Consider the following 16,224-nt stretch of genomic DNA (forward strand, 5'->3'; position numbering starts at 1 on the left):
CAAACAGAATTTCCCTGATTCATAGTTCAGATGAAATTTTTGTTACATTCTCACACATTTATTCTGCTATCTGTGCAATTTTTTTATTATTTTTTTCAATCCTGTGACTTTGGGGAAGAGGTTGAAGAGGTATTCAGATCCTTTATTTCATTAAACACATTAAAAAACAAAATATATTTTGTTGCCAAATGTTAAACATCCTGCATTCAAAATTCTACTTGAGTAAAAGTACATAAGTATTACTAGCAAAATGTACTTAAAGTATCAAAAAATTGTCCCTTTCAGTGTTAAATTATGGAGCCCCAAACGTCCCAAAAGTTGATATTTTTTATCTTATGTGTACAAGATAATAATTTGTCTGTACGAGTGTTTATTTTGTTAGATAAAAATATATATATAACTTTTTGGGGCTTCAGGGGGTGTCATGTTGGTTATTCTGCAGTATAATGTACAAACCTTATAGTTCCTATTAGGTTAGTCTAATCGGCTACAGCTGTGCTTGTTTGCAGGGCCTTTAATCTACAATAATGCACCATCTTATTATAAACTTATTATATCTTTTGTAAGTAAAAGCAATGTAGCAGCTTTAGCGGAGAAATAAATGTGGGGCAGGTTAAAAAGTTGGATATTTCCTCTGACTTGTAGAGGTAGAAGTACCAAGTAATATCCCAGTAAAGTACAAGTATTTGTAAATGTTTTGGAGTGCCGCAGGGAATCATACTGAGTCAACTATTATTTTGTATATGAAAGACCTCTGCTCTGTATATAAATACTCTTCTTGTGTGTTTTAAGCCGACAACAAATTAATCTTCTTCTTCTTTTCCCCCAATGGTGGTGTGATTTACTCCAAACAGAATTTTATTTTTCTATTTAACCAACTACCACCGAATTATCGGTCCGTGTGACACTGTCAAAAAAGGATCAAAATCAATGCTTGGTCTGGTAACCCCACTTCTGTCTAACTCCACACTCCCAGATTTTTTTAAATTTTCAAACTTGTAGTCTTCAGCTCCAACCGACACTGACTCAATTTATCAGATTTCACCACAATCTGTATATAAAGATGAACGTAGCAAGGTGTGACGTCATCCCGTTGGCACTGGAGCCAGTTTGAAGCCCAGAGTTGCATCTTTTCCGTTTGGAGCCAGGTGTGCGGGGTGTTGCCTTTCACGCACTGGTAACACGCCCCGCTACCCCAGACCCAAGCTAATGCTAGCTTACTGGGAATACCGAGTGCTGCACACTTGGGCTAACATTAGCTACTTTAGCTAAATTGTACTAACAGGGCAGGTGTCATAATCAAGTAACATTAAACTCAGTGACATATTGTGACAACAGTCCGACTCAGTGTGAGTCCCGGAGCCGGGGAGAGCAGCAGGTGAGCCAACTGTCAATCACAGCTGTCAATCAATGCCGGCGGCAAACAGAAAAGTCTTCAGCTGCGATTTAAATGAACTGAGAGTTGCAGCAGACCTACAGTTTTCTGGGATTTTGTTCCAGATATGTGGAGCATAAAAACTGAACGCTGCTTCTCCATGTTTAGTTTTGACTCTGGGGACAGAAAGTAGACCTGATCCAGACGACCTGAGAGGTCTGGATGGTTCATAACGTAGCAGCAGATCAGAGATGTATTTTGGCCCTAAACCATTCAGTCAGTGATTTATAAACCAACAGCAATATCTTAAAGTCAATTCTTTGACAGACAGGAAGCCAGCGTAAAGATCTGAGAACTGGAGTGATATGATTCACTTTCTTGGTCTTAGTGAGGACTCGAGCAGCAGCATCTGATTGTTTAGGGAGACCTGTGAAGACAGCGTTACAGTAGTCAAGTCTACTGAAGATAAATTCATGGACAAGTTTTTACAAATCCTGCTGAGACATAAATCCTTTAATTCTTGATATATTCTTCAGGTGATAGTAGGCTGACTTTGTAATTGTCTTAATTTGGCTGTTGAAATTCAGATCTGAGTCCATGACTACACCAAGATCTCTGGCTTGGTTTGTGGTTTTTAACATTATTGATTGAAGCTTTTAAACACTCTTCCTTAGCTCCAAATACAATTACTTCAGTTTTGTCTTTGTTTAACTGAAGAAAATTCTGGCACATCCAATCATTGATTTGTTCAATGCACTTACTCAGTGCTTGTATTGGACCACAGTCCCCTGGTGATACGGTAATTTGTGTGTCATCCGCATAACTGAGGTAGCATATTTTGTTGTTTTCCATAATCTGAGCCAGTGGGAGCATGTAGATGTTGAACAGAAGAGGCCTCAGAATGGAGCTCTGGGGAACTCCGCATGTCATATTTGTCCACTGTGATGTGTAATCACCCATAGACACAAAGTAGCTCCTGTCCTTTAAGTAGGATTCAAACCAGTTTAGTACTGTGCCAGAAAGTCCCAACCAGTTTTCCAGTCTGTGATCAACTGTGTCAAATGCCACACTGAGATCTAGTAATGCTAATACTGTAATCCTGCCACTGTCAGTGTTTAAGTGTATGTCACTTCCTGACTGGAAGGTTTAATGCCAAAAAGTTGTTCAGCTGTTGAAAAACAGCTTTTTCAATGATCTTGCTTAACAACGGGAGGCTTAATATGGGCCTATAGTTGCTCATTAGTGAAGTGTCTAGAGTGTTCTTTTTTAAGAGTGGCTTGATGACGGCAGTTTTCAGGGCCTGTGGGAAGACACCTGAGAGAAGAGATGTGCAGTTTGAAACAATTTTGAAAAAGCCTGTAGGCAGAATATCAAGGCAGCAAGAGGAAGATTTCAGATGTTGTATAATGTCCTCCAGGTTTTTATGGTTGATCGGATGGAATTGTGTCATACTACTCAAATTTATTTTAAGTGGACACAGGTACAACACATATCCTGCACCTGATATGGAGGCACTGACTGCTTGTCTAGTTTCCTGAATTTTGTCGGTGAAGAATGAGGCAGATTCATTGCAAAACTTGGTGGATAGAAGTTCAGGGGCTACTGACACAGGAGGGTTTGTTAGCCTGTCGACAGTAGCAAATAAGGCACGTGCATTATTATTATTATTATTGGCAATGATGTCAGAGAAGAAGGACCGCCTTGCATTTCTCAGTTCCAAATTATAAATGTGAATTCTCTCTTTCTAGATGTCATAATGAACCTGGAGATTTGTTTTTCACCACCTGCGCTCAGCTTTTTGACACTCTCTTTTTTCCATTCTGACCAGCGTGGCATTTCTCCACGGAGATCTTTTCTTATCCGAGACAGCCTTCACCTTAGTAGGTGCAATGGCATCAATAACATTTGTAATTTTACAACTGAAAGCATCTACAAGCTCATTGACCTTGACCCAAGAGAGGGCAGGTATAACAGAGAAGGCCTGAATAAATATTTCACTGGTGTTTTCAGTGATATAACGTGTTGTGATTACCTCTGTTTGAACATTTGTGTGCATGGAGATAGCACTCGCAAAGAAAACACAGGAAAGATCAGAGAGAGCAACATCAGTCACCACAACCATAGAAATGTTCAGACCCTTAGAGATAATGAATTAAGCAGAAATTTGCAGAGCAGCAAGGCTCAGTTGTAGTTTGAGTGTGTTTTTAATCTGTAAATAATGTGTCCCAAAGAGTATCATGTAGTATTTCTTGCTCCTATTAAAATACAGTTATGTTTTTTACAGTATAGAACCAACTTGCCTGACTTCTAGTTTTTTATTCTGGTAACTGTCGGTGTTTAATCGTGTATAATTTCACACTTTCATTTTCTTTTGCTACTGTACTGAAGTTCACAGAAATAAACAAATTAACTTCTCACTATTTCCTCGTATAATTATATTGTGTCATAACTAGAATAATGAAGTAAAAATCTATTCGCTTTTTTTCTGTGTAGAAAACTTTTGGTTCTCAGAAAGAGTTGAGGAAGTGAAAATTACAGTGTCGATCATGCAGTTGTTTCACATCATTATATTATATTATATATATTATATTAATGTTACAACAGCCACTACTTCTTATACTGCAAATATTAGTAATACTGCTACTGTTCACATTGTACTACTAATGCTTTAGCTACTATTACTACTAGTACTACTAGTATTTAATTGGGATATTTTTCACAATCATCTCTAGGGAAATGATTTGAAATCCTTATTTTATTTGAACAATTTGTCGTTCATTTTCCAGAACAGGTCACTTTGTGATATTCAGGAGATTAGGAGTTATATATGTATATATATATATATATATGGTATAAACAAAAATAATGAACTTATTCTCTCATAAAGAATAGCTGTAGTGTAGAACCTTATGTGAAGTATAATTTAAACAAAAGACAAAGATCCCTATGTGCACATTCAGTAACTTTACCATTGGCCTTAGAGACCGGCAGGTTTAATGTCTCTCAAGAGGAGAACAAACTGTTTGTTGAGTGTGTTTGGTGAAACTGAGAATGAGGTTCATTTTTTGTTTTACTGTCTTGTCTATGAGGATGTAAAGGATGTAATTTTTAGTAAAAATGTCCTCCATTGATGTTGATTTCTTTGGGCTAGATGATAATGAAAAACTTGCTTCAGGAAGTGAACCTTTTTTGAAGCAGTTTTTATTTGCCAAGTTTGGGAGAGAAAGCAGAATATTTTGTTAAACACCGAGCTGTAAAATAATCTGTAATTTTGTGATGAAATGTTTGACCACTGCATCTGTACTGTTGGTGTCTTGTAAACTCACGAGGGTTCAACACTTTGTGTATATGACACAAAACCACTATTACTGCTTATACTGCTAATATTAGAGGACTGCTAATAATATAGAGGAACTGCTATTATTCTTCCTGCTATTTGCTATTATTACTGCTATTGAAAGTCTCAACCTACAGCTACTACCACTAAAAGCAATAATTATACCACTGCAATTTCTACTACTACTACTTCAGTCAACTAAATCAATAAAAGCACTGCTCATTAAAAAAAAAGGAGTATGCATTCCAATTAAACTGGTTTTGAGTCTAGTCCCACATCAAGTCCCCCTGCACTCAAAAATGTGTTTTATTTATTGTTCCCTCACTTGGATGTTGTTTTTATTCTCACTGCAGAATGATGTATGTGCAAAGTTTTCAAAGTCATCTTCTGAAGGAAGAAAGTTTGGTCCAGTGTGCAACTTACGAGCGATTCTTCTCCATAATGCAACACCACGAGGGAGGTGTCTGATCTTCCCAAATGTATTCTGCAGCATGACAATGAGCCCAAACATCCAGCCAGAGTCATAAAGAAATATCTTCAGCAACAAGAAGAACAGGGAGTCCTGCAACAGATGGTCTCTGATCTCAACATCATGGAGTCAGACAGGAACAACCGACCTGCCGAGTACCTGAAACACTGTGTGCAGGTGAACTGAGGAGAACTGCTGCTGATTTAAAGACAAAGCTGCTCACATTTAGGTTTCTTCTGTTTACTGAATTTTGTATCAAGTTGATAAATGATAAATGAAATTGATTAAGTGCTTAAATCTTTTACACAGTATTGTATATATCTCTAGATTTCGAGGGACTAAATGTGCTTTTAAGAATTTCAGACTTCTTTTAAATGCAGAAAAGAACAAGGTAAACTATTCCTTCACTCGTCCTTACACCTGCCCTGCATTCGTCCTCGTTGGCCTTATCTCAGTGTCTACCCAGCCTGCCCCTGTGTCTTGTCAACTGTTCCTCGTTGTCTGATTAGGTTAGTTTGTAGTTAACATCTGGTTTTCAGTTGAGTCTTGTTGGATCATTGGTTATGTTTTGTTACAGTCACCCAGCTTTGTGTTTTTTGCCTGTGACTCTTCAATAAAGAAGTCTCCTCAGCATTGCTTGACCTGCTGTCCTGCATTTGGGTCCATTTCCTGCTATTCTACATTAGGGATGTGCAGAGAGTCCAGTATTTGTATTTGTATCTGTATTTGTTGAGGCAGCAAAATTACTTGTATTTGAATAAAAGTGGAAAGAGGCTTAAAAATCCTGTTTTTGTACTTATTACGCTTTTAATTTTAGAAAATTAAAGTGTTACAATAAGTGTTGATGAACAAACTACCTACGAAGGAGGTCCCCACACCAGGTCTCAAACTGGAGTCTCCCAGATCATAGACGACTGCGCTGACGACTGATCTAAAACTTTACTCATTGCCTCATTGCAGACAGACCTCTACCTATTTATACACCCATAACACAGAGACAGCACACCATGTAACATGTAGCAGAACTTCAAAGGTGATTCTTGCTTTCCACTTTTCATTTATTCCCTTTTTTTTACAACCCAACTTTGTGGAAAGGAGAATGGGAACAACAGGTTATGGAGAGTCTCTTGGGACCCCTGATAGATGTAATAGGACTGCCCAGCTTCTATATAAGCTGGAGGCAGTCAGTCATTTGCCCTCTCTCCTCTGGCTTCCATGTTGGTTTTTGGTTGTGTATAGTTTCATTTATCTTTTAGTATATACAATAAATCCATTTTAGTTACAACTCATGTGTGGTCTCCCCTCCTTTGTCTATCTATGGCTATCTATAAAGCTCCACTGCTAAAGCTTCCAAACTACCTCACATCTCTTCTCTCATTTAAATCTTATAACTACATTATCCAATAACAACCTAACACTCATTTTGGCAGAACTGGTTTCATGTACTCTGCACCTTTTGAAATGGAATAAACTGCACATATGACATTATCACGTTCATGTTTTCTCTGTATTGCGGAATATAGCACTTAACAGAGAATAGAGAAGAGGAAGGACAGGGGGAAACCACCGGGTGCTTTCTTAGAATATAATCAACTATGAATGTTAAGCAATGGAGAGATCATCTGTATATAAAGGGAATCCAGAGCAGGTCTTCAGCATCAGATCACCCCTGAAGATCGAAGGCTTTCATCCAAACAGCAGCACATCTGTCTCTGTTGAGGAACCATGAAGACTCTGGCAGCTTTCATCCTTCTGACTCTGATCTGCTTCGTACATCACAGCTCTGCAAGTCAGTGACTCTGCTTGATTTCTCTGAGATGCCACTAAAACTGCATTTAACAGACTAAGTGTTATGTTATATTAAGTATTAAGTGTGTGTGTGTGTGTGTGTGTTCACAGCCAACGGTGCAGCGTTCGCGACTACAGTCAAATGCTGTGTGAACCACACTCGGACGATAATTCCTAAGCAGAAGGTGAAACATGTGGTGGAGATCTCAAGTGGCTGCACAAACAAAGCGATTGTGTAAGTATACAGGGTTTTTTTTGGATCACATTAGATTGTACAGATATTAATCATCTACCACATATTACATGTACTTTTAATGCAATGATTTTGCATCAAAAGAAAATCAGAGAAACCTGCAATTTTTTCTTCCTGCCAGTAAGTAAAAATAAGGTAGAAATACTTCTTTAAAAGTAAAAGCTTTAAGTAAAAATAGTAGCACACAGAGTATTAATATATATAGTATTAGCAGCAAAATGTCCTTAAAAGTATCCTGTGTGTGTTTTTTATGATTTCAATGAACTGACAATTGAGGAAAATATTCAGTTCAGTGTATTTAGTGAGAAGTGCTGAATGTAAAGAAATCTGAAATCTCTACAATGAAATATAAAAGTTCAAAAAGAAGTACTTAAAAAAGGAATATATTCCTTTTAAAATCAAACTATTTTGTATTGAGGGGTTATTTCATCTATAACAATGTCTCATATTTTATGAGGTTTCATATGTTTTTATATGTAAATCTATGTATCTGTGCAGGTAAAGACGTCAGATAAATGACTTAAAAGTAAAATATTTCCTTTTAAAATGTAGTGAAATATAAAGTTTCTGAAGATGGAAATGCTGAATAAAAGTACTTAGAGTACCATAAAAACTTAATTTCTTAAGTATTTCTCTATAACAATAACTATTTATGATTAAATAATCAACAAAACACAAATACAGAAATGTTAGATGCCAATCAGCAAATGACCAGTTTACAAATTGATGTTTAGTAGGTTGCAGAGTCTCCACAAGGGAGCGCTGTTCAGTCGTTATATGTGAAGACCTTCAGGTCTAAAACAGGAGGATTTGATTATTTCTATTTTCTGCTACTTTATATTTCTATTTCACTTCATTTCTGAAGTAAATATTTGACATTTTACTCCACTACATTTGTTTGACAGCAGTAGTGCAGATTCAGATTTTACATACAAAACATTCAGTGGTGGAAAGTAACTAAGTACATTTACTCAAGTACTGCACTTAAGTACAATTTTGAGGTACTTGTACTTGTACAAAGGTTAGTGTAAGTCTCCAGGAAATGAATGTAAGTCTATGTAATGTCCACAAAAGTGACCTAAGTCAACGTATGCTTGTGCCTCTAACAACATACAATATGTTTTGTGTGTTTCTTACAGAGTCACGTCTGTGTGTGATAAGGAGTATTGTATTGATCCTGATTTCCGATGGGCAAAGAAGCTGTTGGCAGAATTTGAGAAGGTCCCTGATAAGACGTCTCCACCTGCTCCTTTCAATCGCTCCAAGTGTGGAAAGTAAAAATAGTGATGTGGTGTGAGAATGCTGTTCCTTTGTGTACTGCAATGACGTGTAAATGATCTATTTTACTGGCTGTTGTAATTGATAATCAATGATAATTACACAGAAAAGTATCTTTGCAGGTTAAAGCTGCCTTTAACTGACATGGTCACCTTTGAAAGTTTCATGTTTAATGACTTTGGTTAAAATACAGCTTGAAATATTTTCTAGAATATTAAACACACCAGCCAAAGTTTTGTCTAAGATTAGAAAATAACAAGTGGTACTACGGTTTATTACTGACTTTTTTAAATGTATGTTTATTAATACTACACGAGCTAATGTCTCTTTCTGTGTAAAAGCTGTATGTTTGTATTATGTACTTAGTTTTTAGCTTTTTAAGTGCAATATATATCCAACGAGGTAAAGGCTGTTTAACATCTCTACAATAATTGAATGTACTTATATTATTTAAAAGGAGAAAAAAGACTGTTACTCCTTCTATATGAATGCAAATCCTTTCATGAAAATATGTGTGCAAATTTTTGAAATTTCCATAATTATGCAAATGTTGATGTGAACTTCTGTGTTGATTTCCAAGAATAAAACCTGTTGAGACAGAAATACAAAGGTTACTGAGTATTAATTTATGTAGTATTAGAAAAAATTCATTTGAAATCTGAAGCTAAAGTATCATCATTACTGTAATAATAATGATAACAAATGTAAGTCCCAATATTCAGCATTTATAAGCAGTATATAAATGGTTTATAACACTATAATGTAGATGTAAGCGGATATAAAACAGTTGAAATAATATAAAATATGTCTTCATAGGAAAAGTTATAATTGTTTACAAACACTGTACATTATAAACAATTATTAAATATTTGCATACTGCTTATGAATAACAGTGTTACCAACATATAACTGTGAAAAATCCAACAAGTCCTCCAAATTAAACGACCAAATCTGTCGTTTGACCATGTGACTCCAGAAAGTCGAGTCGGGAGTCATCCCCTAACCTCAACGCCGTGGTTATTACTGCTGACATGACGACGAATGTGGTCCAACTTTAAGGAAGTAGTAACTTTAATTTACACCGCATGTTCCTCTAATCTTAACAAAGTGATCATTATAACCCAAACCATGACCTTTAACCCCAACCAGACCTTGACCACAATGTTGTCACATTATAAAACATCATTATTGTTTAACAGTGATGTGTAACAGTTTTGGGAAACATAGAAAAATGATGTTGTCCTGCTGATTAAGGTGCCAGATTAGAAAACGCTCCTATGTGTCGTTCTGGAGTCACATGGTCAAACCAAGCCCGTTCTCATTTCCAGGGCGTCGAATACCAACACTTTGTCACACCCTTTGGCGTCTGTATGAGACGCACCAGGCTTTCAACTAACTCCAATGTAAACCCATCTGTCATTATTAGACGCCATGAGACTGATGACCGATGACGTCTATACAAGGTGACAATTTCCCTCTCAGCACGAGGCATGCTGGGTGGATGACTTAATAGTTAGATGGTAAAATGTGAACTTTGTTGCAGTCATTGTGTTTACTGTTGCCATGACAACGTTTCATATGATCATTTCAATCCAAACCATGATCTTTCCCTAAACCTAACCAGATCTTAACCAGCTCTGAACGCGTAATATTGCCGCATATGGATCTACATTGGATTTGGCTGAACGCGTGGTGCGTCTCATACAGACACCAAAGGATGCTGACAAAGCGTATTTGACGACCTGGGATGAGAACGTGCTGTCAAACAACATATTTGATCATTTAATGTGGAGGACTTGTTGCTTTTTAGCTCCGTTTTTGGTCTCCACCAGCTCCTCAGAAAAACATCTGTCGTTTCAGCTGCTAAAATCCTCCACTTTTGTGTCACAAGCCCATCACTGCATTTGTCTGTCTGCTGTTTAACGTTAGCATAGTTTTCAAAGTTAGCTGAGTGGTAACGTGCATGTTAATGAAGTAACGTTACCGCAGTCGTATCTTTAATGTTTTCTGTCCCAGTGTGTGAACATCAGGGTTGAAAATTTAAAATTAAGAATAAAATCCACGAACCTTGATGGTTAAGTCCCTGCTGCCATTTAGTATTATATGTTTCATGAGTATCAAATGAGTTGACAATTGAGTATCATGTGATGTATCAATAGATGACATCTGATGACAGTAAACATTATTTTGTTCAGAAAATGTCACGTTGTTGTTCATGATTTAGACTCTGCTGGTTAAATGATGTTACTTGGAGTTGAACATCTGGTTCCTTGATTGTCATTTTAGACCTTTTATCAGGTTATGATGGACACACAAATCAATCATGTCATTTCCTCCACTTGAACATATGAAGGAGAGTCGTCGATGTTTCAGGCAGTTTGTGTTACAGTCTCCTCCGTGAGGACTTTGTTTTTTTCTGTTTTTCGTGTGAATTCAAAGCAAAACAAAACATGCTTTTCCCGTTTTAGTCTGCAAATTGTCAATTGGAATACAAAAGAAACCCAATCCAGAAAACAACTTGTTTTTTGCTATAGCATATATATATATCTATATAGATAGATAGATAAATAGATAGACAGATAGATATAGATATATACATAGATACATATATACAGGGAGTAATTTGAGAAAAAATCAGAGCGAGATCTTTTCAAAACGTTTTTATTCATTCATTCAAATAAATCACAATCACAGTGGGCCTAAATACACTATTAATGCATATTGCGCTATTTCACGCAGCTGCAACGGTAACACTTATAAAATAAGTATGAATTTATAGATAGATAGATAGATAGATAGATAGATAGAGGGTGTGATTTGGAGGGAGAATCCCCGTTTGCTTTTTTATCCCCCTCATATGGGGTTATGCTGCTTCACCCATAGACCATATCTAAAATGAAAATAAAATATATTTTTTTTAAAATCCAAGTAAAGCGCTGCAACGTGAGAACACTCTATAGTGCAAACAACCATAGAATCAGAAATGGACTTTGGCTGTCAGCACTCGCGCTCCCATGGCAGTCGAGATGACCGCGTCTAGGCTATGTGTTGACGCAGTAAATGGACCAGAGGTTGCTTCTGCGCAAGAGCGCAGTGCCATTACGCACAGCTGTTCACTTTCTTTACCTTCATTAATTCGCCTGAAAATTACACCAGGCTGCAACAAAATAACCACACACACCTCTACACACAGCAGACTGGTCGGTTATACCTGATATTCTGCTTTTTATGAAGGAGCGTCCGTTTACCTGGGCTCATCAGCCTCTTTTCCAACTTTTTTTTTTTTTTTCCAAAAGTAGCGTCTCATTTGACTCTTGAAACACATTGAAGTGCAAACACTGTTGTGTTACATTAATTACTAAACTATGCGATAGTTTAGTAATTAATTTTACATTAGTGTACGATTAATTAATTATTTTTTTACTAGGCCAACTCACTGATGAAAGTAACTTCTCCATCTGTCTTCTCTACAGATTTGTGATGATGTGTGTTCATGTTGTAACACTTTGAACCATCCAGACATTTCCTAAAGAAAAGCCTTCTTTTTGTTTAGATGTCGTTATCACGTTTACTATGATTGCGCAACTGTTTCACATCTATGTGACTGGCTGAGAGAGCGTTAATCATCACACCCACTGATCTATATTCACCGTCATCCATCCCTTTTGAATGTTGCACTGCTGCACGTACATAGCAGGTGCACACGGAGATGTCCACACAGTCTGTGAGCTTAAGACCCACTACGCTGCTCTTGTCATTGCACTTAATCAGTTAAATTAGGGCCCAAATGTATTTAGCACATCTGTCCGAGTGGACAGACATAAATACTGTAATTTATTCGAATGAATGAATAAAAACTTTTGAAAAGATCTCCCCCTGATTTTTTTCTCAAATTAGTCCCTGTATTTGTCTATCTATCTATCTATCTATCTAGATAGATAGATAGATAGATAGATAGATATACAGATATAGATATAGATATATATTCTATAGCGAAAAACAAGTTGTTGTCTGGATTGGGTTTCTTTTCTATTCCAATTGCCGATTTGCAGACTAAAACAGGATAAGCATGTGCATTTTTTTTTTTTTTTTTTTTTTTTTAATTCACACGAAAAACAGAAAAACAAAGTAATACATTGATTGTTTATCCTGTTATGAGTCAAGTTGAACACAGCTTTGGGTGGAGACTACACGGACCTCAAATGAAGGCGCACAGCGCCTCCTTCCTGTTAAAAAGACGGACAGTGCGTCCGTCCAATCAGCGATGATGCTTGTCAGTGGGAGAGCGTCCAATCAGCAACAAGCTTTGTCGATAGCAGGTACCTGCCTTTTCCGGTAGAAGTTAGTGTTGCTGTGTTGTCAACTTTTACGGGTGTGATTTCTGATTTGTTGTCGTGTTTTCTCTTTTGTTGTTGTTGTGTTTTGTCATTTGTTGTCGTGTTTTTTCATTTGTTGTTGTGTTATTTGTTATTGTGTTTTGTTATTTGTTGTTGTGTTTTGTCATTTGTTGTTGTGTTTTGTTATTTGTTGTTGTCGTGTTTTGTCATTTGTTGTCGTGTTTTTTCATTTGTTGTTGTGTTATTTGTTATTGTGTTTTGTTATTTGTTGTTGTGTTTTGTCATTTGTTGTTGTGTATGGTTATTTGTTGTTGTCGTGTTTCGTCATTTGTTGTTGTGTTATTTGTTATTGTGTTTTGTTATTTGTTGTTGTGTTTTGTCATTTGTTGTTGTGTTTTGTTATTTGTTGTTGTCGTGTTTTGTCATTTGTTGTCGTGTTTTTTCATTTGTTGTTGTGTTATTTGTTATTGTGTTTTGTTATTTGTTGTTGTGTTTTGTCATTTGTTGTTGTGTATGGTTATTTGTTGTTGTCGTGTTTTGTCATTTGTTGTTGTATTTTTTTATTTGTTGTTGTGTTTTTTGATTTGTCGTTGTGATCTGCACTTCAGGGCCACCGTACATCTGTCTCTGTTGAGGAACCATGAAGACTCTGGCGACTTTCATCCTTCTGACTCTGATCTGCTTCCTGCATCACAGCTCTGCAAGTCAGTGACTCTGCTTGATTTCTCTGAGATGCCACTAAAACTGCATTTAACAGACTAAGTGTTATGTTATGTTAAGTGTTAAGTGTGTGTGTGTGTTCACAGGTCCCGACAGTCCAGGGTTCAGGACTACAGGCGGATGCTGTATGAACCACACTCAGATGATAATTCCTAAGCGGAAGGTGAAACATGTGGTGGAGACCCCACGTGGCTGCACAACCAAAGCGATTGTGTAAGTATACAGGTTTTGTTTTTGGATCACATTAGATTGTACAGATATTAATCTACCACATATTACGTGTACTTTTAATGCAATGATTTTGCATCAAAAGAAAATCAGAGAAACCTGCAATTTTTTCTTCCTGCCAGTAAGTAAAAATAAGGTAGAAATACTTCTTTAAAAGTAAAAGCTTTAAGTAAAAATAGTAGCACACAGAGTATTAATATATATAGTATTAGCAGCAAAATGTCCTTAAAAGTATCCTGTGTGTGTTTTTTATGATTTCAATGAACTGACAATTGAGGAAAATATTCAGTTCAGTGTATTTAGTGAGAAGTGCTGAATGTAAAGAAATCTGAAATCTCTACAATGAAATATAAAAGTTCAAAAAGAAGTACTTAAAAAAGGAATATATTCCTTTTAAAATCAAACTATTTTGTATTGAGGGGTTATTTCATCTATAACAATGTCTCATATTTTATGAGGTTTCATATGTTTTTATATGTAAATCTATGTATCTGTGCAGGTAAAGACGTCAGATAAATGACTTAAAAGTAAAATATTTCCTTTTAAAATGTAGTGAAATATAAAGTTTCTGAAGATGGAAATGCTGAATAAAAGTACTTAGAGTACCATAAAAACTTAATTTCTTAAGTATTTCTCTATAACAATAACTATTTATGATTAAATAATCAACAAAACACAAATACAGAAATGTTAGATGCCAATCAGCAAATGACCAGTTTACAAATTGATGTTTAGTAGGTTGCAGAGTCTCCACAAGGGAGCGCTGTTCAGTCGTTATATGTGAAGACCTTCAGGTCTAAAACAGGAGGATTTGATTATTTCTATTTTCTGCTACTTTATATTTCTATTTCACTTCATTTCTGAAGTAAATATTTGACATTTTACTCCACTACATTTGTTTGACAGCAGTAGTGCAGATTCACATTTTACATACAAAACATTCAGTGGTGGAAAGTAACTAAGTACATTTACTCAAGTACTGCACTTAAGTACAATTTTGAGGTACTTGTACTTGTACAAAGGTTAGTGTAAGTCTCCAGGAAATGAATGTAAGTCTATGTAATGTCCACAAAAGTGACCTAAGTCAACGTATGCTTGTGCCTCTAACAACATACAATATGTTTTGTGTGTTTCTTACAGAATCACGTCTGTGTGTGATAAGGAGTATTGTATTGATCCTGATTTCCGATGGGCAAAGAAGCTGTTGGCAGAATTTGAGAAGTTCCCTGATGAGACGTCTCCACGTGCTCCTTTCAATAGCTCCAAGTGTGGAAAATATAGAAAAAAATAGTGATGTGGTGTGAGAATGCTGTTCCTTTGTGTACTGCAATGACGTGTAAATGATCTATTTTACTGGTTGTTGTAATTGATAATCAATGATAATTACACAGACAAGTATCTTTGTAGGTTAAAGCTGCCTTTAACTGACATCGTCACCTTTGAAAGTTTCATGTTTAATGACTTTGGTTAAAATACAGCTTGAAATACTTTCTAGAATATTAAACACACCAGCCAAAGTTTTGTCTAAGATTAGAAAATAACAAGTGGTACTACGGTTTATTACTGACTTTTTTAAATGTATGTTTATTAATACTACACGAGCTAATGTCTCTTTCTGTGATGAATGTTTTGAGTGTGTGAACATCAGGGTTGAAAATTTAAAATTAAGAATAAAATCCATGAACCTTGATGTTTAACTCCCTGCTGCCATTTAGTATTATATGTTTCAAAATGCATTTGACAAATGAGTATCATGTGATGTATCAATAGATGACATCTGATGACAGTAAACATTATTTTGTTCAAAAAATGTCACGTTGTTGTTCATGATTTAGACTCTGCTGGTTAAATGATGTTACTTGGAGTTGAACATCTGGTTCCTTGATTGTCATTTTAGACCTTTTATCAGGTTATGATGGACACACAAATCAATCATGTCATTTCCTCCACTTGAACATATGAAGGAGAGTCGTCGATGTTTCAGGCAGTTTGTGTTACAGTCTCCTCCGTGAGGACAGCAGGTTGGAGGGAAAAAATCGATTACTGGACTTTTCAGTGTTTCCATTGTTTCTGGTTTGAGTGGAAGTAAGCTTGCCAACAACACTGTGTGGAGAAGTTCTGTACAGATAAAAAGAGGCTCTTCAAAACACTCCATCTGCGTCTTGAAACACTAAACACTTGATAACTGCAGATGTCAGTGTGAGGAGAGTTTTCAAATGGACAGAAAGTCGGTGACCACAGAGAGTGAAACTGATCTACATTTAAGTTCCTCAAACAGAAACAGTCAGATATGTTCAGGGAGGAACTGTGAAGACTTTCAACCAGGCTCTCAGTTTTAACATTACTGTTAAATATTGTAATATTTAATCATGATGTGAATTATGATAATTATACTACACATCTTTTGTTGTAGTGTTATGTATGGTCACAGTCCTCCCA

At 36.2% G+C, this 16,224-nt stretch overlaps 1 protein-coding gene across 3 annotated transcripts; it reads left to right on the forward strand.

Moving 5' to 3' along the window:
• The first annotated feature begins 6,858 nt into the window (after nt 1–6,858).
• Nucleotides 6,859–15,595, forward strand: LOC122986052 (C-C motif chemokine 22-like). Of its 3 annotated transcripts, none has more exons than XM_044357140.1 (3): nt 6,859–6,970; nt 7,081–7,204; nt 8,362–9,103. In XM_044357140.1, exons 1-3 carry the CDS (start codon nt 6,907–6,909, stop codon nt 8,498–8,500), a joined length of 327 nt encoding a protein of 108 aa, XP_044213075.1. In that variant the 5' UTR covers nt 6,859–6,906; the 3' UTR covers nt 8,501–9,103. The 3 variants fall into 3 exon arrangements, with proteins under 3 accessions (XP_044213075.1, XP_044213066.1, XP_044213058.1); XM_044357131.1 differs by lacking the exons at nt 7,081–7,204; nt 8,362–9,103 and adding exons at nt 13,644–13,770; nt 14,926–15,595 and having other exon boundaries at nt 6,862–6,970; XM_044357123.1 differs by lacking the exons at nt 6,859–6,970; nt 7,081–7,204; nt 8,362–9,103 and adding exons at nt 13,449–13,541; nt 13,644–13,770; nt 14,926–15,595.
• The last annotated feature ends 629 nt before the right edge of the window (nt 15,596–16,224 follow it).

This window comes from Thunnus albacares, chromosome 1, assembly GCF_914725855.1.
Source record: "Thunnus albacares chromosome 1, fThuAlb1.1, whole genome shotgun sequence".
NCBI lineage: Eukaryota > Metazoa > Chordata > Actinopteri > Scombriformes > Scombridae > Thunnus > Thunnus albacares.

Coding starts and splice junctions, on each gene's coding strand:
- LOC122986052 (XM_044357131.1), top strand. CDS start 6,907: ATGAAGACTCTGGCAGCTTTCATCCTTCTGACTCTGATCTGCTTCGTA. Junction 6,971..13,643: donor CGTACATCACAGCTCTGCAA/GTCAGTGACTCT, acceptor GTGTGTTCACAG/GTCCCGACAGTCCAGGGTTC. Junction 13,771..14,925: donor TGCACAACCAAAGCGATTGT/GTAAGTATACAG, acceptor TGTTTCTTACAG/AATCACGTCTGTGTGTGATA.